The sequence below is a fragment of the Gossypium arboreum genome, chromosome 13, assembly GCF_025698485.1.
Source record: "Gossypium arboreum isolate Shixiya-1 chromosome 13, ASM2569848v2, whole genome shotgun sequence".
Lineage (NCBI taxonomy): Eukaryota > Viridiplantae > Streptophyta > Magnoliopsida > Malvales > Malvaceae > Gossypium > Gossypium arboreum.
Window position 1 is genome coordinate 124,087,717 of NC_069082.1, and position 26,112 is coordinate 124,113,828.

At 31.0% G+C, this 26,112-nt stretch overlaps 1 protein-coding gene and 1 pseudogene across 1 annotated transcript; one reads left to right on the top strand and one right to left on the bottom strand.

The window, feature by feature from the left end:
- Positions 1-8,995: 8,995 nt before the first annotated feature.
- LOC108463135 (cytokinin dehydrogenase 7-like) lies at positions 8,996-12,434 on the top strand. Its single transcript, XM_017763085.2, has 4 exons — positions 8,996-10,075; positions 10,193-10,468; positions 11,150-11,412; positions 11,972-12,434. The coding sequence occupies exons 1-4, from the start codon at positions 9,380-9,382 to the stop codon at positions 12,282-12,284; spliced, it is 1,548 nt and encodes a 515-aa protein (XP_017618574.1). The 5' UTR covers positions 8,996-9,379; the 3' UTR covers positions 12,285-12,434.
- A 12,557-nt stretch (positions 12,435-24,991) lies between these two features.
- Positions 24,992-25,737, bottom strand: LOC108463128 (copper transporter 5.1-like; annotated as a pseudogene).
- Between the last annotated feature and the right edge of the window lie 375 nt (positions 25,738-26,112).

The window sequence follows — 26,112 nt, forward strand, 5'->3', positions numbered from 1 at the left end:
ACACGTTAACATAAGATAAATGTAAAATGTCACGTGTTACTGTTTGCTTTAATTTGCATTATTTTACCATTTACTAGACATCTGTGATGCAGGGGAGTATTAAATTATGCTAAAAAAAAGTGAGGAACATAATCAATGATTAGGCTATAGATTTTCTTCATAGTGGGAAGAAATGTTGCATGAATTATGATGCCTTGGGCCTCGTAATGGCGTAATCCTTGTCTTTAGAATAACTTTTGCTTAAAACAGGCCAGGATAGGTGGCCGAGCCCATGTCCCTTCCTACTTTTTTCTTGCTACAATATATTTATCAGTATGTTATTCGTATCTGGGTGTGAATATGGGATATATATTTGATTTGGGGATTGTTAAATATTTAATTTATTTTATCTATTTAGAGGTTATATTAGAGTTAGTTATAGGTTGAATCGAGTCCAAAAAAAATTGTAAACTCGTTATCTAAGTTTAGGTTTGGTCTGTTCAGATTAAATTTTTTATATAAAAATTTAAAATATAAAAATATTAAAATAAATGTTTTCTAAAAATTGAAAATAAATTAAAAAATATTTATACTTAAACAACACTAAGATAGGTACAACTTAGCAAGTAAATGCTTCTAAAATAGTAGCGTAATTAACAATAAAATAAAAATTATATAATATCCAAATAATAACAATAAAATAGTAGCAATATAATAGTAAAATGATAACAAAACATTAGTAAAATAATAATATTTTTTTTGTAAATTTAAGTTGGGCCAAACCGGGTCAAAAAAAACTTACCCGAAGCTTTACTTGTGTTTTAAACGAACCTTATTTTTTTGTACAAACCTAATTTTCAAACTTTTATTTTTACCTAAATCATCCCATTTAATATATATATTCATGTTATATACATATATGACATCCGAATTGAGCAAACATAAGTGCAAGGCAACAATAAGCAAAGATTTCGCATCACCTCATACTTTGTCTTTGATGAAACAAACAATATTGTCCTTACAACTACTTGATGACTTCAATGGAAGGTTTTCTAAATTAAATCATTGATTTATTAGTTTAATCGATTTAATTAAAAATATTGAAAATTTAAAATATAATATTAAAAAATTAAAAATTTGATTCTATCAATTTTTTATCTTATTTAAACTATCGATATCAATTTTCAATTAAACCGATTCAAAATTTCTTTCCTCTAACTAACTCAATCCGATTTAAACATCATTGCAAAATCCCCCTTTCAATGTTATCTATGAGTTGAATATCATCATCCACCTTGTACAAGCACATCATTATTGTTATTATTATTTATGAATGCTAGGGTTCATAGGCCGTTCATTCATATGTATATGTTGCCAGTAAGTGAATTCATTTCACATCAACACTGTCCACTGACCAAAAGAGTGGAAATTTTGGTCAGTTACCACCACCTTTTGTCTCCAATTTATCACAATCCCTAATGTAAAAAAAACAAAATGGTATATCACAGTAAATTCTAAAGGACCACAGATATCAAATCGGACGGTTCTGATTCATCCAAGATATGCTTGAGTTTTGATATGATGTTGAAACATGTAATGGTGGAAAGTGCATGAATAATTAGAAGAAGGTAGGAGAAGATAGGTGGGTTTGTACATCAGTTCAAAAATCTAAATGAAATGAAACTAAAGAAGATAAGCCACCATAAAAAGAAAAACATGAATAATGACAGTGGAATGTTGAATGTTCAAACCCTAAATCATTGTAATGAAATATTATTCTTGTCAGTATTGGCAGATAGTGGATTTTTACTATCCATTACTTGTTTGATAAATATTATAATTGTATATAAATTTTGATTTATATCTCGTACATAAAATTTGATTTTAATGTTATTTTATATATAAAATTTACATAATTATTACAAGAAAATACTTTTGTTTAGGTACACAAATTATGTCGTTGCCTTTGTGACTTTTTGTATTCGTTTGTTCACATCAAATAAAAACAAGAAAATTGATGTCACAAACATCCATAGCTCCAATATTTTCCACCTTAATTATAATATGTCTATTATCTGACTACCAAAAGATGATATCTTAATAAACAACCTTTCGAAATCTATAATGAAATATGGTAAAAAAATCAACAGATTTTGCTTCACACAATCTCATATATATTGATGGATACAACAAAAACCTAATTTATTATACAAATAATATAGAACATGTCATGTAAATTCTAAACGCCTGATATTTCTATGCTCGTCATTCAATTAATCAAGGTTTCCTGATTGCTCGACACATGTCTTTGCCACTCATCCAGCAAAGTAGCCAGTGTTTTGCTCACTACCAACTTAGCTAGTTGACCAATAGCTCGCTTAGTACGTGTGCTCGCCACTTGCATGGTATTTCCCTGTTTGCTCATATCCTTTAAAGGGTATCTGGGACATGTATAACTCTCAGGGGAGTAACGTGTTGCCACACATGGCACCTGATTACCCCTAGCACGTCACATCAATAGGTAGTGACTTATATATATATAGATGAGCCACTTTAAATGGGCTATAGAAAAACAAACACTCGACATAATAAATCCAAAATAGTAATTTCTTGTTATAGTTTGATGACATGATCCGAAAAGCTGCTAAGAGGATAGGCGAGGGCTCTAGCCCCTTCAAGAAATGGTAAATTATTTTAATCTCTTGAAGTTTTTAAAATTATAAGTTAATTTAATGGTAAAAATGCACTTCGACATCCAAAAATGAAATCTTTTCAATTTAATCCATTTAAAATTCTAAAATAAAAGCATATATAAAAATAAAACTATACTTTTAACCCTTTTAAAATTCTATAATTTAATTTAACCCAAAAGTAAACCTCTAACATCGTTGCTTAATCTTGTAATTTACATCGAAAACAACGAATTTTGGTCCTAGACATAGCAAGATGTAAGCAAATAAAAGGTTAAGAAAAATGGCCTTAAAACACGTCTCAATCAGAAAGGTATACGTAAAACCCGATCAAATGACTTGTTTTGTTTATATATTTATCAAATAAAGAACTTCTTGTAAGGTGATTTCGATGGAATTAAAGCAAGATTGGTGCGATGTGAGAGCAAATCAAGAGCTAAAGATTACATTACAATTTAATAATACATGGGGTTCTTTTCATTATCTGTTTACCTGTGTAAGGATGTAGATACATGATGGTCTTACTAAGTAAAAATAAAGTGCAAAAGTGGTAAAGCTAGGGTTTGCTTTTTCCTAGAATAAACGCAAAGAGAGTTTTTGAAAAGGCTACCATGAGCTTAGTAGTGCACATTGTTGGACTTATGGTGTACAAAAAAAGCATGTTTAATCACCACAAATCCCTCATTAAAAACTTTGGGAATTTTCTAATTTCATCTAACTTTTGTTGCCCACTTTAATTAAGTCCCACAACAATAGACTCCTATACGATTTCTCACTTAGAGTTAAAAACATACTTGGTTAACAATCATGCATACAAGTTTACTCCAACCTGCATCTTTTACAAATTCTTAATTTCATTTGAATCAGTACTTAATCAGAAAATTTTAGCTCTAATAAAATTTTGGTATTTCTTTCGTTTGATTTATTATAATTTTTTAAATTTTATAAATATTAAAAATTTTTCTGATTCCGTCACTGAATATAGTTAGAGTGAATGAAAATGAATTTGAAAAAAATTAAATGATGCTTATGTGGTCCAAACCTTTGCCACTCAATTAAAAATTGATTTAATTAATTTAGGTATGCCAAAATGACAGCATGGTCCTTGTCATTTTGACCATTATGCCCCCTTCCTTTATAAATGAAAAGGATATCGGGAAAACAAAATTAGTAAAAGCCATTAAAGACAAACAAAAGCGGTGGTGAATTTGTCAACATTCAATTGTTCTTAATTGCCAAAGACATAAATACAAAATTATTCTATTTTTGGGCTGAATTAAATTTTATATTTTTATAATAATAAAATATAATTTCACTATTTTAATAGTCTACATCTTTATAATTTTTAAAAGATTAAATTAACTTCTTATCATTTTGAGGGTCAAAGTATAATTTTACCATTATTAATTTAAAATTTTGTAAATTATAAAGAGTTTAAATAAAAAATTTTCATTTTAAGAGAGGTCGGGGCCCTGCTAGCCCCTGGATTCGCACTTGACGAAGTTTTAACTATGGACGTACAAAAATTTACAAAAACTAAAAAATATTTAATCAATTCCTTTCCTATCCTCTATGTAATAACTAATTAAATCATATCATGAATGAACCTATTCCTAGCACCAAAACAACAATCTTGAATGGTGTGAACTACGATATTTGTTTGGGTGATGACAAGGGAATGTAAAGTATAGAAAAAAAATTAAAAAAATAAATGATACACGTAACGATTTTTTAACTCTACTTGCGAAATTAGAAAAATATATCAACCCTAAATTTTAATAATTTTGTTATTATTAGATAATCAAACTAATAAACTTACATTTGATCATGTTTTGGTTTTTTTGTTACAAAAGAGGAAGTTGAGTTACCATCATGTAACGCCGATTTTGTAACAAAATATCTTACACCATTGGAAACGATTGTGTGGAGACATGCAACTCGATTACGTAATCTCTAACCCATTTAAACATCGCATTTGTCACTATATTCATCGTCCTTATCACGTGCCTGATTTCAACCTGCCAATCAACTAATAAACTTACATTTGATCATGTTTAATCAATGCTTACTTATATGAATATATGATTAGGTAGCTACAACTTTATCCTAAAAGAATAAAAGTAAACTTATTTCACTAAATGAATTAAAAAGGTAAAGGTTTAAGCTTTAAACAACCATTAATTCTCTTTATCCTACTTAATTAATTAGATGGGTTGTTGTTGCAAAAAGCTATTCCACATATTTGATTTGTGCTTTTAAGGAGTTATGATGCTATACCTCGGATTCTCATGTCTCTTTGTTTAATTTATTTATTATTTTATTTATCATTTTATTTATTTAATATTTTAATTCTTTACATGTTGTGGCTTATATAACTTCTTTTCACAGTGCAAATTTTAATAGTATAATTCTTGTATCTATATTGATATTTTTGTATTATAGTTTAATTACTTTTTCATATAATATTTACCCGTCCAAATATGAAGGTCCGCCCAAAATTGAGAGGATTTAGATAAAAATATTAGGTCCATTTAAAATATGATTCAGGCTCGGGCTTGAACATTCAAGGCCTCGAGCCTAGCCCAGTCCACCCCAGCCCGTTTTTAAGTTTATAATAATTTATATTCTGTAATTTAGAACACATTAAAAAAAAAACTTATACTAAATATATAATACTACTCTAATGTAAAGATAAAATAATATTAAGATGATTATATAAAAATTCAATAAATAAAAATATATGAAATTATTAAATATTAAAATAATATAATATAGATATTTTAAAAATTAAAAAATAATGTGTACGTGCCTAAAATGAGATTGGGTTAGTCTTTTATAAATATGGACGGATTTAGGCAAAATTTTGAACTCACGTTTTGGGTCGGGCCAGACTTTTTGACAAGTATGAAGTATGTTAATAACATGCTCAAATTCAACCCAAACTCAACCCATGATCACCTCTAATTTATATTGTATAAAAAAATATTAGATTTACAATTAAGATTTTACTAGTAGAAAATCCTGACATGTTTTTCACTCTTACACATACTTAATATTAATATTAAAGCTATAATTGCGAGGGAAAATATTAAAAGATCGAAAGCTTATTATTTTATTATATCTAAAAGTTTATTATTTTATCATTAGATTTAATGTACATTATATGTATTAGATTAAAAAGTTATTTTCTTATATAAGATTAATATTAACAACATTTTCCTTAATTAATTAACAAATAATATAAAACATACATATAACTAATGGATTATAAAATGAATAAAAGATTTACCGGCCAAGAGTCGAATTTTTAATACTCGTTAAAAATATTATAAAGGCACTATATTAGGAGTTAGATTGTATTTTGCCCTATTTACTAAAAAATGAACAAATTGATCGCTATACATTAGATTAAAAAGCAAAATAACTTTTTTTTTGTTAAAATTTTCTTTCATTTTCACAGTTAAAAGCTAATATGTCTGATGGAATAACCAAACAACTGCATTCTAACATATATGATCAGTTTTTAACAGTAAAAATTGATGAACTTTAAAAAAAAATTAATTTACTCTTTAATATAATGTACTGTACTAAGATCAATTTACCTATTTTTTTAAGTAAGAAAACAAAATACAAATTAACCAAAAATTAACCTAAAATTCTTGTATGGGTTTATGAGTTTTCTTTCCTTCCCATTATCCATTCAGCCTAAATGTACTGTTTAGTAGTTCGAAGGTTTCATTCATGTTAATTAAGTATTTATTTTTAAATTCTTTTTGTCACAATCATATAAAATTCATTGACTTATAACTATAAACTATATTTCCGTTGAGTGTTGACTTATTAAATCTTCAAATATAAATCATTAATAAAAAACAGTGTATTCATTAGCAAAAATCTAAACGAAAATTTTGAAATCTTTGTTTTTTTATATATAATTTAAATTAATATAATTAACATGCTCCAAGATCTCTATTTTTATATTTTAGTCCGGTTTAACACACCCTCAAGGTCATGCAGGGTCCACCTGAGCATAACAATCTCATATTTATTGAAGTAATGACAGAATGAGTCCATGGTGCACGTTCCTCACGCATTGGATTGGATGAGGATAACTTTCCCTTAGCAATCTTCCACGTCATACTAATAGACAAAGGTATCTCTCCTATAAATACCATGATCAACGATGAAGAATGGATCAATTTCCAGCACCCTAAAGTTGCTCTAAACAATTGCCATCTCATTTAGCCTATCCTATTGTCCTTGTTCCAGCTCTCAGTCTGCTTAGGTAAACTAGCCTCCATAGCTCCACCCCACTCTTCCCCTTGTTCCTCCTTATCTTCCTTCATTGTTGTACATTATATCAACAATTGGTGTAATAAGCGTTGACAAAAAATGTCTCAAATTCAGAATGATGCTACCCACAATCTTCTTAATGAAAACAACAATATTAAACTTGCCAACTCCTCCACTCCAGCAAATGACGACGATGCCACCAACACTGAACTCCCTTCAACCTAAACCAAGAACCTTGGCACTCAAACAACACCTCGACCAGTTGTTACCCCTATTGAGGATTTATCCCGGTTCATGTTTGCGCTTAAAATCTCTCTTTCCACTCCCTTTACCAACCTTGCTATTATTACCCCACCAATGGTCTTAGGCACTCCACATCCTCCTATTATTGCACAAGATCTCAAAAACGATCTTTTGAGGCAGATGTTCTCTTGTCTAATTTCTCAACCTCAGCCAATTGTCATTATTACCCCTACCAAATCAAGCATCTCAACAGCAGCAAATTTTTGGCCCCTAACTCCACGACACTAAGATACGTGTTAGCATCAAAAGTAGCGCTAACCTCCTTATTGACCCCATTTGAATTTATGTCTTAATGAACTAGCTGTTTGGATTAAGGGAGCACCAACATCCCACACCTTTGAGCAACCCTTCTCAGCACCCTTGGGAAAGGCCATCCGCTCATCTCAGAAAGAGTTAGCCACCCATTTTTTAGGTGTGAATACTCCTCAAGTGTAAACATACCCTCAAGGTCATATAGGGCCCACCTGAACATAACAACCTCATGCTAATTAAAGGAATAATAGAATAGGCCCCATGGTACATGTCCTTCACGTATTGGATGAGGATAACTTTCCCTTATAGCAATCTACTATGTCATACCAATGGGCAAGAGGAACTCTCCTATAAATATATTGATTAGGGATGAAGAAAGGATCAATTTCCAACACCCTGAAATTACTCTAAGCAATTGTCATCTCATTCAGCCTGTCTTCTTGTCCTTGTTTTGACTCTCAACCTCTTTAGATGAGCCAACCTCCTAGCTTCACCCCCACTCTCCTCGTTGTTCCTCCTTAGTTCTACCTTCTTCAACCATTTTCAAAATTAAGTAAGCAATCAACTATTACTTGGAAAATTCTACTTGGAGTAATAAAGATCTGTGCTCAAAATTTTATTTAATAAGAATTAAAATATATTGATATTCGAACAACTCTTATTCTTTATTTATTGTAAAAATATTAATTTAAAAATATATTTAAAACTAATTACACTATATACAGCATTAAAGTTTACAACATCCCAATTTAGTACCAAACCATGGTATAATAGAATGCATATCATGACCAAATCATATTTATGATTTTTATTTATTTATTCTGCTTTCTCATATTTCGCATACCCTAAAACAGAAATTATATATTTTCTTTCTTTTATATTTATTTATTTCTAATTTCCAATTATTAATATTACATTTACCTTTTATATTTAGTATATATTGATTCTTTTCCCATTAAATTAAAGGGAAGTGGCAGACAGTATGTCAATAGTTTTTATTAATATATTTTAAAATTTTATATATTTTTAATTTAAAAATAATATAAATAACTTGATATTTAATTAAAATTAAAAATATATAAACTTATTAAAAGAATACCTCTAAAATGAATCTGGACAAATTGACGTTCAAGTTCATTCCTGATGTGAAAAAAAATTGTTTTTATTAATTTATATATTTTAAAGATTTTAAATTTTTATTATATTGGTTACATCTCATACTAAGAGACTACTATGTGTCATCGTCAATTTGATTATTAATGTCACATCAACACAAACTAATGATGTTAATACAAAAATATCATATGTTTTCAATTTCTTTTAAGAATTAAAAAATATATCGTTAAAAATCAAATATAATTTTATAATCATATTTTAAAAGAATATATTAATAAATTTTTTTCGAAAAGTGTATATTAATATTTCTATTTTAACTAATCAATATAGTTGTTTCCATTTCACATGACTTAAATGTTTTAATTTTAGAGTTTATACAACAATCTCTAGATGTAATGAGAAATTTATTATTAGTTGATTTACTTCGGGTTAAAATGTAATACTAAACTTCAAAATTTTGTCTCATCAACTCGAGGGGGGTTGATTTATTTATTTACTATGCATCGCAGGGCTTAAATTCATATACTGTTTCCTTTAGATTCACAAGTTTAAAATCAAACAACTAAGCTTCCCTTGTAGTTTTTTTTTTTTTTTCCTCTAATATCTTTCTTTTCTTTTATTTTTATTTTTTAATTTGTGTAAAAAACCAAGAGAGATTGAGAGAGAAACAGAAAACTGAAAATTGATACAGCAAAACAGAGAACAGTTACCGGCGATATTCCCATTTTGAAACAAAGTCTTCAAAGATGATAGCTTGTTTGGGACGAATCGTACAGGACACCGACGCCGATTCCATACCCGACGACGACGTTTCCACCCTATCCGAATCCCTCGACCTCCAAGGCACCATCGAGAGCGGCGGAATTACCGGCGTAGCTGGTAAAGATTTCGGTGGTCTTTACTCTGTCAAGCCGTTAGCTTTGATTAAACCGTCTGGGACCGAGGATATAGCTCGGGTCGTTAAGGCCGCTTCACAGACTTCTCACCTGACGGTTGCGGCAAGGGGTAACGGCCACTCCATCAATGGCCAGGCGATGGCTGACGGTGGATTCGTGATAGACATGCGTTCGACGGAGGAAAACCATTTCAAGCCGTTGACAATCGATGGCTCTCATTATATCGACGTCTCCGGCGGGGCATTATGGGAAGACGTCTTGAGACGGTGCGTTTCGATGTTCCGTTTGGCTCCGAGGTCGTGGACCGATTATCTCAGCTTGACAGTGGGCGGGACGTTATCCAACGCTGGCGTTAGTGGACAAGCGTTCCGTTTTGGTCCCCAAACATCGAATGTAACGGAATTGGAAGTTGTAACTGGAAAAGGAGAAATAACGGTTTGTTCCGCAACCCAAAACTCCGAACTCTTTTTCGGAGCCCTCGGCGGACTGGGTCAGCTCGGAATTATAACCCGAGCCAGGGTTAAGCTTCAACCAGCTCCGGACATGGTGGGTCATTTTAGTATATTTTAACAAAAAAAAAAAAACCTTTTTTAGTGCATGACTGACTCGATTACGCTACGTAATTTAGGGTTTATTTTAAGTTTTTTTTTTTACTCGATTTAGGTAAGATGGCTAAGAGTAGTGTATACTGAGTTCGAAGAATTCACTCGGGATGCTGAGTTTCTGGTGACTCAGGAAGAAGGTGAGTCGTTTGATTACGTGGAAGGCTTCGTATTCTCCAACAGTGACGACCCAATCAATGGGTGGCCATCCGTACCATTAGACCCGGACCATGAATTCAACCCGGCTTACATCCCTCAAACCGCCAGCTCAGTCCTCTACTGCCTCGAAGTGGCTCTCCATTACCGCAACAGTGACCGCCCTTCAACAGTAGATACGGTAAACAATGTTTTTTTTGCTTAATAATCTCCTGCATCAGTTCTTATCATATCAAAATAGAACCTTGATTTGGTAGCCGTCGATGATGGATTAGATGAGGAAAAAGAAAGTCTTTCGCCTGAATTTGGAAACTGTGGGACCGTTTCTAAATGGGTCCCTTATAAAGGTGGGTCCGTCCCTATCCCCGCCGGAACAGTAAAAGAAGTTCACTAGTAAAACGTTAATCTTTTGGCCAATAATATTTATTTTTAGAAAATAATAATAATTTCTGAATTATTACTATATAGTTTTGAAACTGACCATACAGTTGATATATCTTCTAATTGGATTTTCTGACACAAAAAAAAAAAAAGCTGTTGAAAGTGCCCATTCTATGGGGGTTTAATTACAAGACTGTGACGCTACTGTCCCTTCTCTCGTATTTTCCGGGTTCTGTCACTTTCGTGAAATCGGGAATTTGTCGAGGTCAAAATAGTAAATAAAACAGCAGTATAATGTTTGTAGCTGGCTGATCATTGAGATTTCGGCTGACGTTTTGGTCCCCCCCACCCCCCCCGGGGGTCCGCAAATGGCCAAAAAGCCCATCATCTTCTGGAATCTGTAATTTCATTAAAATGACATTATTGTCACTGATCATTTTTTATTTTTTCCTTCTTTTTATTTTAACCATTCATCGTGCAGGCCGTAAGCAGACTTCTTGAACGGCTAGGATTCATCCAACGGTTGAAGTTCCAGTTGAATGTTAGTTACGTGGAGTTTTTATTGCGTGTGAAACAGGTGGAGGAACACGCTAAAGCCAATGGCAATTGGGATAGCCCTCACCCTTGGTTGAATATCTTCATATCCAAATCAAGTATTGTTGATTTTGATCGAACGGTGTTTAGAAAGATGTTGAAAGATGGTGTCGGTGGGCCCATGTTGATCTACCCCCTCTTGCGAAGCAAGTAAGTATTCCATTTCACCCCTACTACATGATCGTAACACGTGTGAAGGACCCACGAGAGTACCATTTTATTCTGAGCTCAACTGTACTTGATGTTAGCGTATAAGCAAACGTAGAGGGAAAAATAATAATAATGTAGGTACGTAGTGGGACAAAGATACGGGATGGGTCCGGGTGATGATAAAAAAGAAATTTACTGTCCGAATTGTTTGAAATTCAGACAACAAATAGGGTAGTTTGGTCATTAGGATAAATCTTTTTATGGGAAATGAGATTTTCCAAGAGAGGTAACTTTCAGAGTCAGTCTTTTGGCCATTTGATAAAACGACAAACCAATTTATTCGCCAACTAAGCTATAATGACACCATAATTTGTCTGGGCTCCAGCAACTATTTTCTCCCCTTCAGGATTAATTTAATCGAATTTTTCAGAATTTTTAGATAATTATTAAATTGAGTTTAAGTTATTATAAGTCAAATTTTAGTACTTTTTATAAGCATAGACCTTTATTGTTGTCTGATATTGATTTATGGATGGTTGGTTTTAAAATGTGTTGACAGGTGGAATAGTCGGACATCGGTGGTGCTACCGGAAGGCGAAATATTCTACATAGTGGCGTTGCTCCGGTTCGTTCCTAAGGGTCCAACGGTGGAAAAATTGGTGGCACAAAACCACGAGATCATCAAGTGGTGCAACAAAGAGGGTTTGGATTTCAAGCTATACCTCCCTCACTACCAGTCAAAAGAGGATTGGAAACGACATTTTGGGAATCAATGGACACGATTTGTGGAGAGGAAGACCAGTTTTGATCCAATGGCTATCCTTGCACCTGGACAAAAAATTTTTAAAAGGACCCATACCATCAAACCTTAATTAGTGTACTCAATTTGTAATTTTTTTTTTGTTAATTCTGCATATGAAATTTTATCTTCTTTGATGTTTCCCATTAAATTGGTGGGTCAGCTCAAGTTGGTTGATAATCAATGTTTGAAAGGAAAAAAAAATTAAAAAAGAATCATAAAATCTTGACTAAATACGCTGATTAATTATGTTTTAATTTATTTATTTTGGCTTTTTCAAAAGCCAAAAAGAAAACAGAAAACTTGGATTTTTTCAACTATCAAATGATTTGACTAACAAGCGCTTACTTCATTGGTGTGGAGACTAAGTTGTCATTGATGTAGCTTTGAACATGACATGTTTCACCATACAAAATATGATATAAATACAATAGAAATGATTTGTATTAAAAGATAACCTTAAAAATATGTAATAAAAATACATTAACATTATCTTATATTATATATTACTACCTATAACCCAATCCATATGGACCGTTCAATTCTTGTGACATATATATACCAAGTGGGTTATTGTTTTAAGTTGAGTTTAGTATTACTTATCAAAAATATTTTTGGATAAAAATATTTTTGAGATAAAATATTGTTAAAAATATTATTGGGATAAAATGCTTTACAAAAGCTTTTTTTATTATCAAAAACAGAAGCAGAAAATTTTAACTTTTTGTTCATTCCTTCTTTTTGGTGTAAAAGTATTTTTAAGAAATAATACTATAAATTGACCCACAGTTAAAGATGAGTAGACTTCAACTTGTCAAAATAGATTTTTTAATATTAGTTTATTTTTGACACAATTCTTAAAATTATTCATAGCTCCTTCCTAATCTATAAATAGGAGGATAATGCGCTTTAGCACACTCCGACACTCGTACCCACATCCTCTTACATAAATAACAATACACATAACAATCTAGTTAAGACTGCATAAGTTAATATTAGTTTATTAAAATATAAAACTCAAAAAGATGTGCAATATTATTTTTAAAGTGTCATATTCTCTTTTTTTGAAAAAATGTTTTTGAGGGTTTTCTAAACATTTGAGTATAGGCACGATTTAAAGATTACTTTGTATTCTTAAATTTAAACATTTTTATGGTTAATAAATTACTTTTATTTTTACTGTCAAGTTTTGTTTGAAGTAACTGTTAGAGTTTCCATTTGACATTTAAATTACACAGATCCAAATCTTATCATTTATTTTCTTCTCTCTCACCATTATAATGATAAAAAAATACATTATACATACTAGAAATTCTATCACGGTGTATATTGTAAAAACTATAAATTTAGAATACAAATGTGTGTTTAAAAAATAATAAATAATAAAACCTATGCTTTGAAACTAATTAATAATAACACGTGAAATATGTACATTATTAAAATGAAAAATAAATTAAATCATTTATTATGTTGTTGCCATCAATCTTGTGGCACCAACTAAATCAAGCGTACATAATAAAATTAAAATGTATAAAAATATAAAATAAAGTTTTAGTTGAGTGATAAACTAAAGGTTTTATTGATGTAATTAGCATGAGTTCTCATTATACGGATATTTTTATTGGTATTTCTAAAGTGAAAAGATTAAAATATCCTCAATAATATTACTTATTTTAATCATAATTTTCTAATCGAATTTATGATCAATTAATTTGTGACATCACCTCAATTAGAAAGTTAAATAATAGTATAAATATTAAGTTTAAATTTAATTATCTATCTTCATTTTTAAGAATATGGTAGCTGCTTTTTATAAACATAACTTTAGCTAAGTCGTGTCGCTAGATACCGATTAACATTTATCTTCCTTTTTTTTAGCATTTTCCCAATGTTTTGTCTTCACCATTTTAGGGTTTCCTCGGGGATTGATTGCTTCGAAAGTTGATGTAAGTAAATCAAATCCACATCGTTTTTTACTCCAAATCTTACCTTTTTCTTTTTTTCACCTTCTTTTTCCCTTCCCTCTCGTTGTTAAAAGCGGAGAAAAGTTGAAAAAAATTGAAGGAGTTCTATAGCAGCTTTAAAGCTTCAATTATAAGAACATGATTTCTCGTAATCTTAAATATCCCATGCAGAGCATCCTATACGTTCTTTGGAATTCGTGTCATGCATCGACGTATCCTTGTCCACTTTTTTTTTTTTTTTCCCATCTTGTTTTAGACTTTCAACCTGTTTTGCATGCAATTTTTTTAGAGCTCTGTAATTAATTAACGAATAAAGCTGCTACTTTTCTCTTCGTAGATGAAAAAGGTTCTAGCAGTAATAACCTTTTTTTCCCTTATTAGTGACCAATGAAAAATGACAAGATTAGTTGAACCGAACTTGGAGCTTAACTAAGTTGGTACAAAAGATGATATTTAGAGGGTTTGGGTTGGAATATATTGTAACCCTAAGTAACTTATAACTTAACTCAATCTACTCATGTAATAATTATTACGGTAAACTATAAAAATAGTCACTTTTATTTGATTTAGATTACATTTTAGTCATTTATGTTTGAAATGTTACGTTTTAGTCACTTACGTTATCATTTTGTTACGAAGTGGTTACTCAACTATTAAACTCTATTACCTCCCTAACGACAGTCCTACGTGGCAATTCAAATGGGTTTTAAATGCCAACTTGGATGTCTAATTGCTGGGATGAAAATAGGTTTTTGATTAAATAAATTTAACTAGGACTGCCACTTAGGACATCCAAGTTGGCATTTAAAACCATTTGGGCTGCCATGTAAGACCGTTGTTAGGGAGGTAATAGGGCTTAACAGTAGAGCGACTATTTCGTATCAAAACGATAACATAAGTGACTAAAATGTAAAATTTCAAACATAAGTGACTAAAATGTAATTTGAGGCAAACAAAAATGACTATTTTTACAGTTTACCCTAATTTTTATTGAATGTAATTTAGATTCGATTACTATCACATGCGACATTTTATTTTGATATAACCACACATATTCTCTTTGTGGGAGAATGACTCTTATTTTGACTAAACAGCACGAGATGTCTAGACGAGCAGCACATCTTTGTCCGGAAGACGCGATGGTTATTTCGTCTTGACGACATATCAAGTCATGTCACGACGTGACGACGTGTAGTTCAAGTTTTTTCGCTTTTTTTCTCCAAGCTAAATCCTATTTTTAGTTTCTCACTTAAACTCTGATTAATTTAGAGTTATTCTAGTCAAATATACTACAAATTTTAGCCTATAAATAGGCCTCAGTCACTCTAGGTTTATACACAACAAAAATTTTTAGGTTGAGAGAATTATGCTATTTGTTTCAAAGGGCATTTCTTGTGGGGTTTCGGATTTTCCTTTAATTCTCTCCATCTTTTGTATTCTACTTTATTCCAATGAAATTTCTTTTGGCCCATAATTTTTTTATCCTCTTTTGAAGAGTTTTTTTCTCGTTAAATTTTGCATATTTGATCTTTTGAAGATTTGGGTTGGAATGCAACCCTATCATATGCAACATTTATTTTAATATAATCACAAATAATCTCTTTTATTTTACGTTTAACAGGATCAAAGTTTAAATCTTAATATCTAGAATCCTTTTCTATATCTTCAGATAATTATAGATTCTTTTGTATAAAAATATGTGCATATTGTAGCCAATACCTCACGACCCAAAGTAATCTTAAAAATAAAATATAAAGCTTCTAATGGTTATTGCAATTAAATGAGAATGAAGACAATATCAACAAACATGTGTTGGAAATAGGAATTCTGTTTATACTATCTTTGACTTTTAAGAAATCAAGGAAGACTGTGGACATAAATAATTTAACAAAACTTCTATTTTATATAATTTCATATCGATTTCAACGTAGTTATCGATATAATATCATTTTATGTTATCGATTATTTATATACAAATAATTATATTTATTCAATTTAATTAAAATAGAGATTTTATATATAAATATATCAAATCAAGGTTTATGTATCAATTTAGATTTAGCCATTATATATATATTTGAATTTATAATATTGATTCTCTACTAGACACGTGCATGGGATGCTTTATAGCATGCAAATCGTTTGCTTTATCAAAAGACTAATTTCCCCAAACACTACATTTATATGAGAGCTAAAAAAGTAAAAAGTTGATTTGGAGTATTCTACTTAGATTGATGTTTCTATGTATTATTTATATGATTTGAATCTTAAAGCCCAAAGGTACGGAATCTTTTAATTAACATATTATTATTGTTTGAAAATCCGAGACAATCAAAAAAACAAAGTTGGACCAAGCCGCTGCCAAATCTGCAGTAACTAAAGTCATGTTTGAAACCTACAAACTTTACAGTTGTATCCATGGTTTCTTTTCCTACATATATATGTATATATGTCTTTGATTATTCATTATATGATGATGGATATGATGATAACGATAATGACACCCATCACACGTCAAACATGAATCCGACTTCGATTTATGAACACGAATCATTAAAAAACATGATCATGATACGTGAAAAAAACACCAACATTTTTCGAAGAATGGTTAGGTTTAGATGGAGGTTGGACCACTTAAGCACTTCCTATATAGTTCTATACAACTGGCTCGACCAAGAGAGGGCCATGGAAATGTTGTGGTTTGGGGTGGGGTATAATAAAGGCGATCCAGCTTAGAGAAAGCTACATTGTCTTGTATGAATGTTAATAAGCTTGATTTTGAAGTAGGGTTTTTTTTTTTTTAACGTATCGTCCTTAGATTTTCACATGGGGAAAAGTCTTGGAATCCCACTAAAAATTAAAAGAAAAAAAAAAGAACAAGACAAATTTCTCTGATCGTATTGATGGGTGACATATGTATAGATGTATGATAACAACCTTTGTTTTTTTTATTTTCATTGTTATGCCTTTTTTAATGACTATAAGTGAAATGTACTGCCCTACTATTCTTGATTGGTTGTGTAATGAACCCCACCTTTAAAAACAACCACACTTTTAAGCTTATTTTATATTTGGCATTACTTGGTCCAATCAGGATATCAACATTTAATAATTATTATTATGTTAATTGAGTTTTAATTCGATTATTATATATATTATTGTCAATATAAGAGAACGTGGATTCGAGTGTGCTGAAGCGCATTATCCTCCTGTTTATAGGTTGGGGAGGGATTATGAGTAGTTCTAGGCATTATATCACAAAAGAGTATGTAAAAAAAAAAAATAGAACGTCGGTAATGACAATATATCACAAAGAAAAGAAAAATAAAAATAAATAAGATACAAATTTTACGTGGAAACCCTTTCGAGAAAAAACCACAGGCAGAGGAGAAAAAAATTCATTATGTCGAATTCAAATTAATACAAGAGGAATAGACTATGTCTATTTATAGGCTTTGTAAACCCATATTCTAATAGGAGTGTAGTAAGATTGAAACACCTTATTCTAATCAATATAAAATAGATGGAGTTTAATAAGGTTTAAAAAACCTTATTCTAAAATAAAATAAAAGAAGTGTAGTTATATATGGATTTTACTTTTATTTTATTTTACCACTGTATTTTATTTAAATAAGGATTCGAGTCACTTAATTTTATCAATCTCCACATTGACACGAATTCTCAATGAACAAGTTCTTCGTCGTGAACTCTCAACAAACAAGTTTTCCACCTCTTCTATAAAACCCCTTAAGGGTTTAACTTCAACAATGAACACCAACCAAGTCTAAGTAATGCTCAAACTTCGTTATAGGAAGTGACTTAGTCATTATATCTGTAGGATTTTTATGAGTACTAATTTTGCTCACAACAATATCACCATAAGCAATAATATCACGAACAAAATGATATCGAACATTAATGTGTTTTGTTCTCTCATAAAACATTTGATCTTTTGTAAGGAAGATTGCACTCTGACTGTCACAAAATACTGTACTGATTTGAAGGTCTTCATTGAGTTAGCTAAAAAGTCCCTTCAACCAAATAGCTTCTTTACAAGCCTCAGTAATCGCCATGTACTCAACTTCAGTAGTAGACAAAGCGATTGTAGTTTGTAAAGTGGCTTTCCAACTGATTGCACAACCTTTGATTGTAAAGACATAACCTATGAGAGATCTTCTTCTATCAAGGTCTCTAACAAGATCAACATCAACATACCCAATGACTCCATCTCTAGTTTCAAATTGTAAGCAAACATCAGTAGTACCTTGTAAGTATCTTAAAATCCATTGAACTGCTTTCTAATGTTCTTTACCAGGATTCGCCATGTATTTGCTAACTGCACTGACTGTATATGATAAATCTGGACGCTAACAAAACATAGCATACATGAGAGATCCCACTGCACTAGAGTGTGGAACATGTGACATGTACTTAATCTCATCATTTGATTGTGTAGATAAAGCCGATGAAAGTCTGAAATGGGCTGCTAAAGGAGTATTAATAGGCTTAGTACTCTGCATATTGAAGCTGTAAAGAACTTTCTCAATGTACCCTTTCTGACTTAGTTACAATTTACTTGCTTTTCTATCTCTGAGAATCTCTATACCAAGTATCTTCTTTGCTGGTCCCAAATATTTCATCTCAAATTCTTCACTTAGTTGGGCTTTGACCTTTCTTATCTCTCATTTATCTTTTGCTGCTATCAATATGTCATCAACATAGAGAAGTAGATACACAAAAGAACCGCTATCAATATGTCATCAACATAGAGAAGTAGATACACAAAAGAACCATCACTATTTTTCTTAAAGTAAACACAACTGTCAAAACTACTTATTTTGAAATCATGAGAAGTTATAAAGGAATCAAACCTCTTGCACCACTGTCTTGGTGACTGTTTCAAATCGTAAAGAGACTTTTTCAGCAAGCAAACATAGTCCTCTTTTTCTGAGATTGTAAAACCCTCTGGTTGTTACATGTAAATATCTTCCTTAAGTTCTTCATGCAAAAATATAGTTTTTACATCAACTGCTTAAGCTCCAAATCATGCATGGCCACAATACTAAGCAAAGCTCGAATCAAACTATGCTTCACAATTGGGGAGAACACATCGGTGAAGTTCACTCTTAGAATTTGACTATAACCCTTTGCAACAAGCCTTTCTTTATATCTGGGTTCTTCAACTCCTGGAGTCCCTTCTTTCTTTTTAAACACACATTTACAACGAACAGCCTTTTTACCTTTAGGAAGTTTCACAAGATCCTATTTTTTGTTTTTATGGAGTGATTCTATCTCCTCTTGCATAGCAAACATCCACTTTTCTGAGTCTTTACAACTAACCTCTCGGAATAATTAGATGACTCTTGGTTCGCATATATATCTTCAGCCGCACTTAAAGCATAAGCAACTAGTTCAGCCTAGGCATACTTCTTTAGAGGTTTAATTTCTCTTCTAGTTCTGTTTTTGGTGATAGAGTATTATGGTGAAGAAACAACTCTATTATCAATTTTTGTACTGGTTTGAGGAGTCGACTTTGTTGTAGATTCTGTATTAAACTGATACTCCACCCGCTTTTGATTTTCTTTGTTGAAAAAGTCTTTAAGAGATAAGTTAGGTAGCATAGCAGTTTCATCAAAAACAACATCTCTGCTAATCACAACTTTTTATTTTCAGGACACTATAACTTATACCATTTTACACTAGCTTTATAATAAAAAAAAACACATTTAACAGATCTCAGTTCCAATTTCCCATTATCAACATGAGCATATTTAGGACACCCAAAGATCTTTAAATCAGAAAAATTAGCACGATTACCAGCCCATACCTCTTGTAGAGTCTTTTTTTCAATGGCAACGGATGAAGATCGGTTAATAAAAAAACATGTAGTAGAGGCTGCTTCAGCCCAAAACGACTTTGGTAAGTTGGCATTTGACAACATACATTGAACCTTCTCTATGATCGTTTTGTTCATTCGTTCTGCAACGCCGTTTTGCTGTGGAGTATGACAAACTGTAAAGTATCTCACGATCCCTTCTGACTTGCATATTTTATTAAACTCATCAGAACAAAACTCTAAGCCGTTATCTGTGTAGAGGTATTTTATTTGTTTTCCCATATATTTTTCAATCATAGTTTTCTAATACTTAAAAATGGAAAACACATTATTTTTTTGCTTTAGGAAGAACGCTCAAACTTTTCTGGAAAATTTTTTAATAAAAGTCAGCATATAATTAGCTCCACCTCTCGAAGGCATTCTAGATGGCCCCCACATATTAGAATGAATATACTCCAATGTTTCCTTCGTGTTATGAATCCCTCTAGTGAATCGAACTCTCTTTTGCTTCCCAAAAATGCAGTGCTCACAGAACTTTAGTTTGTAAATTCCATTCCCATTAAGAAGTCATCTTTTGCTCAATTCTGCCATGCCATTCTCACTTATATGCCCTAGGCACATATGCCAAAGTTTAGTAATATTATCATCTGACAAGGAAGAGGAAGCGACATTTGCACCACCAGTAACAGTAGAACCCTGCAAAACATATAACTTGGCAGTTTTTCTCTGCCCTTTCATCACAACAAAGGAACCTTTGGAAATCTTCAAAACCTCACTTTCAACTGTGTATCTGTACCCTTTTGAATTAAGAGTACTCAATGAAATTAAAATTCTCTTCAACTCTGGAACATGCTGCACGTCACTAAGTGTTTTGACAACTCCGTCAAATATCTTAACTTTAATTGTTCCAACACCTGTAATTTTACACGAAGCATTATTTCCCATCAAAACAACACCTTCAGATATTGTTTCATAAGTTGTAAATTAATCCTGATTGGGACTCATGTGGAAGGTGCAGCTCGAATCAAAGATCAACTCATCGCTCACTTTAGAAATTGTTGACAGAAGCGACTAGAAGTTCACTATCGTTGTAGTCTTCTACAACATCTATTTCACCTAAATTTTCTGGTTGTTTTCCCTTTTGATTCACAGCCTCCCTTTTGATCTTATTTTGTAGCTTATAGCACTCAGATTTAATGTGCCCTTTCTTCTTGTAGAAGTTACAAGTTTTACCTCTATTTGAAGACTTCGATCTACCCTTAGATTTACTGCGAGGATTCTATTCTAGTTTCTTTCCACAATCATCATCAGCATTTCGATCTTGTCTCCCACGAACAATGAGACCCTCACACTGAAAGTCAATTTTAATCACAAGATATTTCATCTTATCATACGATGTCAAAGAATCATAAACCTCATTAATTGTGAGAGACTCACGGCTATATAAAATAGTGTATCTGAAGGTTGAATAAAACTAGGGCAACGAGCAAAGTAGAATCAACCGTAGATCTTCCTTATCATACTAAACCTTCATGGTCTCTAAGTTTGAGAGAATTTCTTTAAACACTGTGTAGTGTTCGTACATGGATGCACTTTCCTCCAAACGATGAGCATAAAAACACTGCTTCATATGCAACTTGCTGGTTAGAGTTTTCAACATACATATTTGTTCCAGCCTCTTCCATAATCCAGCGGGGGTTTTCTCCTTCATCACATTTTGTAAAATTTCGTTAGACAAATACAGATGTATCGTGTTAACACCTTTCAATCATTGCACTTCTTATCTTCCTCCGTCAATGTCGAAAGCATCTTATCTACCCCTAGCAGGGCTTCCTCTAAGTTCATCTGTGCAAGAACTGTTTGCATTTTTATCCGCCACAACGAAAATCTGGTGTTGCGATCCAACAGTAAAATTTCATACTTCAAAGATGCCATTATCGTGATCAAGATGAACAATCTGGAAGCTCGGATACCAATTTGTAAATAAATTAAAATAAAACATAGGTAATGACAATATATGACAAAGAAAAGAGAAATAAAAATAAAGAACACACAGATTTTACATGGAAACCCCTTCAGGAAAAAACCCCGAGCAGATGAGAAAAAAAATTCACTATATCGAATTTGAATTAATACAAGAGGAATAGACTACGTCTATTTATAGGCTTTGTAAAGCCATATTCTAATAGGAGTGTAGTAAGATTGAAACACCTTATTCTAATCAATATAAAATAGATGGAGTTTTATAAGGTTTAAAAACATTATTCTAAAATAAAATAAAATAAAAAGTGTAGTTGTATATGGATTTTACTTTTATTTTATTTTACCACTGTATTTTATTTAAATAAGGATTCGGGTCACTTAATTCTAACAGAGTAGATATGATCAAAACTTATAATGAGATTGTTCAAAATAATAATAATTATTATTATTCGAATCTAGATCCAAATGAAATACAATTATTTGTTAATATTGGTATTGTTGCCAATGCAAGAGGGTATGGGTTTGAGTGCATTGAAGCACATTATCCTTCTATTTAGGAATTAGGAAGGGGTTATACGTAGTTCCTTGTTATATAATGTCTAAAAGCTAAAGGTTAAATTCTATTATCAGTCCATATACTTTGTAAAACTTGCAGATTTAGTTTTCATACTTTAATTTGATCAATTTTAGTCCCTTTACTTTTTTATCTGTTCAATTTTAGTCCATATATTTTCGAATTTCAAAATTTTAGTCTTGACCTAAATAGTAGCAGTTAAATCCATTTGATTAAATTCAATTACTAGTCTTGTACTAAGCATACAACTATAGATGTAGTTCATATTCTCCAATTGGATCATTATAAGTCATAGTTTTTGAAAACTATCAATTTCAATCTTGACGTAAATGACAATCGTTAATCCATTAACTAGATTTTTAGTAAGTAATATGTGAAAATTGCAAGTGACATGACACTACACATATGATAGTATATGTAATGTATCGATTTTAAAAATAGTAGAACTTAACTCAATGAATTTAACGATTATTGTTTGGTGAGGACTAAAATTTTAAATTTTAAAAATATAAAAACTAAAAATAACCAAATTAAAGTATGGCAACTAAATTTCTAATTCATAAAATATAAGGACTAATAACAAAATTTAACCAAAACTAAATACCCCTCTCAAAAAAAAAAACAATGTTATCCATATTGGTAATATACCATAGGTTAATATCAGCATTCACTTCAAATGCAGTACGAATAATCATTTAGCTATGAATAATAATTACCATGTCCAAATTTGTCCCAAGAAAAAAAAATTATAAATATATGTTATCCACTTAAGACAAATTTAGATCATTGATATTCGATAGGATAGGTGTTCAAACTTCGGTTAAAATCGAATTAATTGACCGAATTGATCTAATTCGGTTAATCGGTCGGTTAACCGATCTAATTTGATCAGAGATCGGTTAAAAGTTTTTTGGAATTTCGATTAACTGTTAATTCGGTTCGAAATTAGATAATTCACCAAATTATCCGGAATTAATAAATAATATTATATTTAATATGTATTAGGCTATTACTAGTTCGGTTAATCCAGTCAAATGAACATTATAAATTTATTTTTTATATGTTTTAAACTTGTTTTAGCAAAAACAAAAACAAAAAATTTAAATTTCTGTTAATTTGGTTAACCGACCGAATTAGCGAAATATTTTAATTTGGTTAATTTTTTTTGAAAAATTTCGGTTCCATTAACGGTTAAAGGATTAAAAAATTCGGTTAATTCGGTTAATACTAGTTCGATTCGGTTAACTGTTTGAACACCCCTATCTACATCCACTCCAAATTTCCTGCAAATAATGATTATAATATTCATATTTTTAATTAATTTTTTTCTTTATCATGTCTAAAGACTAAAATACCCCTAAAATTTTTATTTTTAAGTTTAGATGGTTATGGGTAAAGTTGAGGACTTAGGGGTCCAACAACCAGCTGACATAGGGTTAAGCCCAATTATGTATCTCAATTAAGCCCACATGAAATGGGTTATGGGCTGTTTGAAGAAAGTGAAGAGAGTTTGGCAAATGAGCCTCTTTACAAAAGAAATAATAATAATAAGGTTAAAATATGCTAATAGTCCCTGTACTTTTTGAAAACTAGGAATTTATCCCCTGTACTTATACTTTCAGGAATTTAGTCCTTATACTTTTTAGATTTCAAAATTCACATCCAACCGTTAATATTTGTTAATTACAATATCTTTTTAATTACATGGCTACTAAATGATATTTTTTATTTCAAAATATCATAGCAATAAATTTAACAAAAAAAATGTTAACCGTTGGACTTGAATTTCAAAATCTCAAAAGTAAAAATACTAAATTCCTAAAAATATAAGTACATAAACCAAATTCTTAATTTTAAAAAGTACAAAACTATAGACACATTTTAACCTGATAACAATAAGAAGAAAATTATTTAATGAGAGTAAGAAAAATTCTACAACCAAGAGTAAAACATTATCATGTTTATTTTTAAAAAAACACATTTTAATAACCATGTTCCTAAAATTAATATGCAAGACTACAACTTAATTATTCAAATAAATACAATTGTATAGTGTTATCGGTATAAGTACCTTATATTAAAAGTCGATTATATTTTATCTTTTTATTTAAAAATAGACAAATTATATTAGATTAAAGAGTAAATTGAACATTTCGTTACAAAATTAATCTATTTGTACTATTAAAAACCGATGTATTTAACAGAATAACTAGACAGTGACATGTGACATGTGATGTGTCATGTGTATTTCATGTTGATGTACAAGAATCAATTTTTAATAACATAAATGAATGAAATTGTTAACCAAATATCCTTGTCTATATTTATAATAAATTTAATGTCTTCTAAATAAAGTTTCAAGTCAAAATTGAAAAATAATACTAGCAAAAAAGAAAGTAAATACAGGCATTAACTCTGCTTCATTTCCTGATCAAACTTAAAGAATCAATCAGCATAAATCCAGTGAAAACATTTTCCTTCGAACCAAACAGAAAATTTTGAACACAATTTGAAACAATTCTAAGTACAATCACCAAATTAAAAATAAAAAATAAAGAAGCTTCCATTTTCTTTTTTATTTTAAGCACAGGCACAAGTGCTATTAAGACCAGCAGTTTGATCATCGTCTTCGCCCCTGAAAACCAAATACCCAACCGTTAACCCCTAAATAACGGCCAAAAACACGCCGCCGTTAAACGACATAACTGCCAGCATCAGCAAATACCCCAGAGCCGAGCTCAACCCGAATAGCACCCCTCCGACGATCTTCCCCACCATCCCGGCTCCCCTCGACCGCAACAAGAAAGGCTCTTCAGTCGTCCAGTCCGTCGGCTTCCCGCCACGCCTGACGCGATACCTTACGTACTCCAAGTACGGGTAAAAAGCAGAAGCCAAAAAACATGCTAGGAGAGTCAACGCGTAACTCGGCCATGAATCGGTTCGCCAGGAGGTGAACAACAGAGTCACCTGTCGGCTCCAGTAAAACGTCATATGCATCATTTTTGGCTTTTGATCGTAGAAAATTGCAGTTAAATCAAAAAGAAAATTTTCACTTTCCCAGAATTTAAAACAGAAAAAATAGAAGATAAAAGTTGAAGAATTTATATAGGTGGAAAGAATTGAAAAAGGTCCTAACTTTGAACTTGGAACAAGACTGTACTACATTTTTAATTTGTGCAGTACAATGTAATACTTTAAAATGCCATCCATTCATTTTTACTATTAAAAATAATATAATTGATAAAATAATTAAATAATAATATATAATATATCACATGTATCTTATATTTTTAATAAGAGAAATAAATAGAATTATTATCAGAATGATAATTTACTATTTAATCTAGCTTATAAATATTAATTTACTAATTTTTTAATAAAAGTACTAAAATACAATTTAAATTTTAGTATAGTGATATCTATAATACTTTTACCTTTTATTTCAATTATCGTAAAGAAAATGAATTTGAGAATTGTATTTTATTACTTTTTGAATTCAAAGTTTTATCTTTCACAAAACCAGCTGTAATTTTGGTTTAAAATA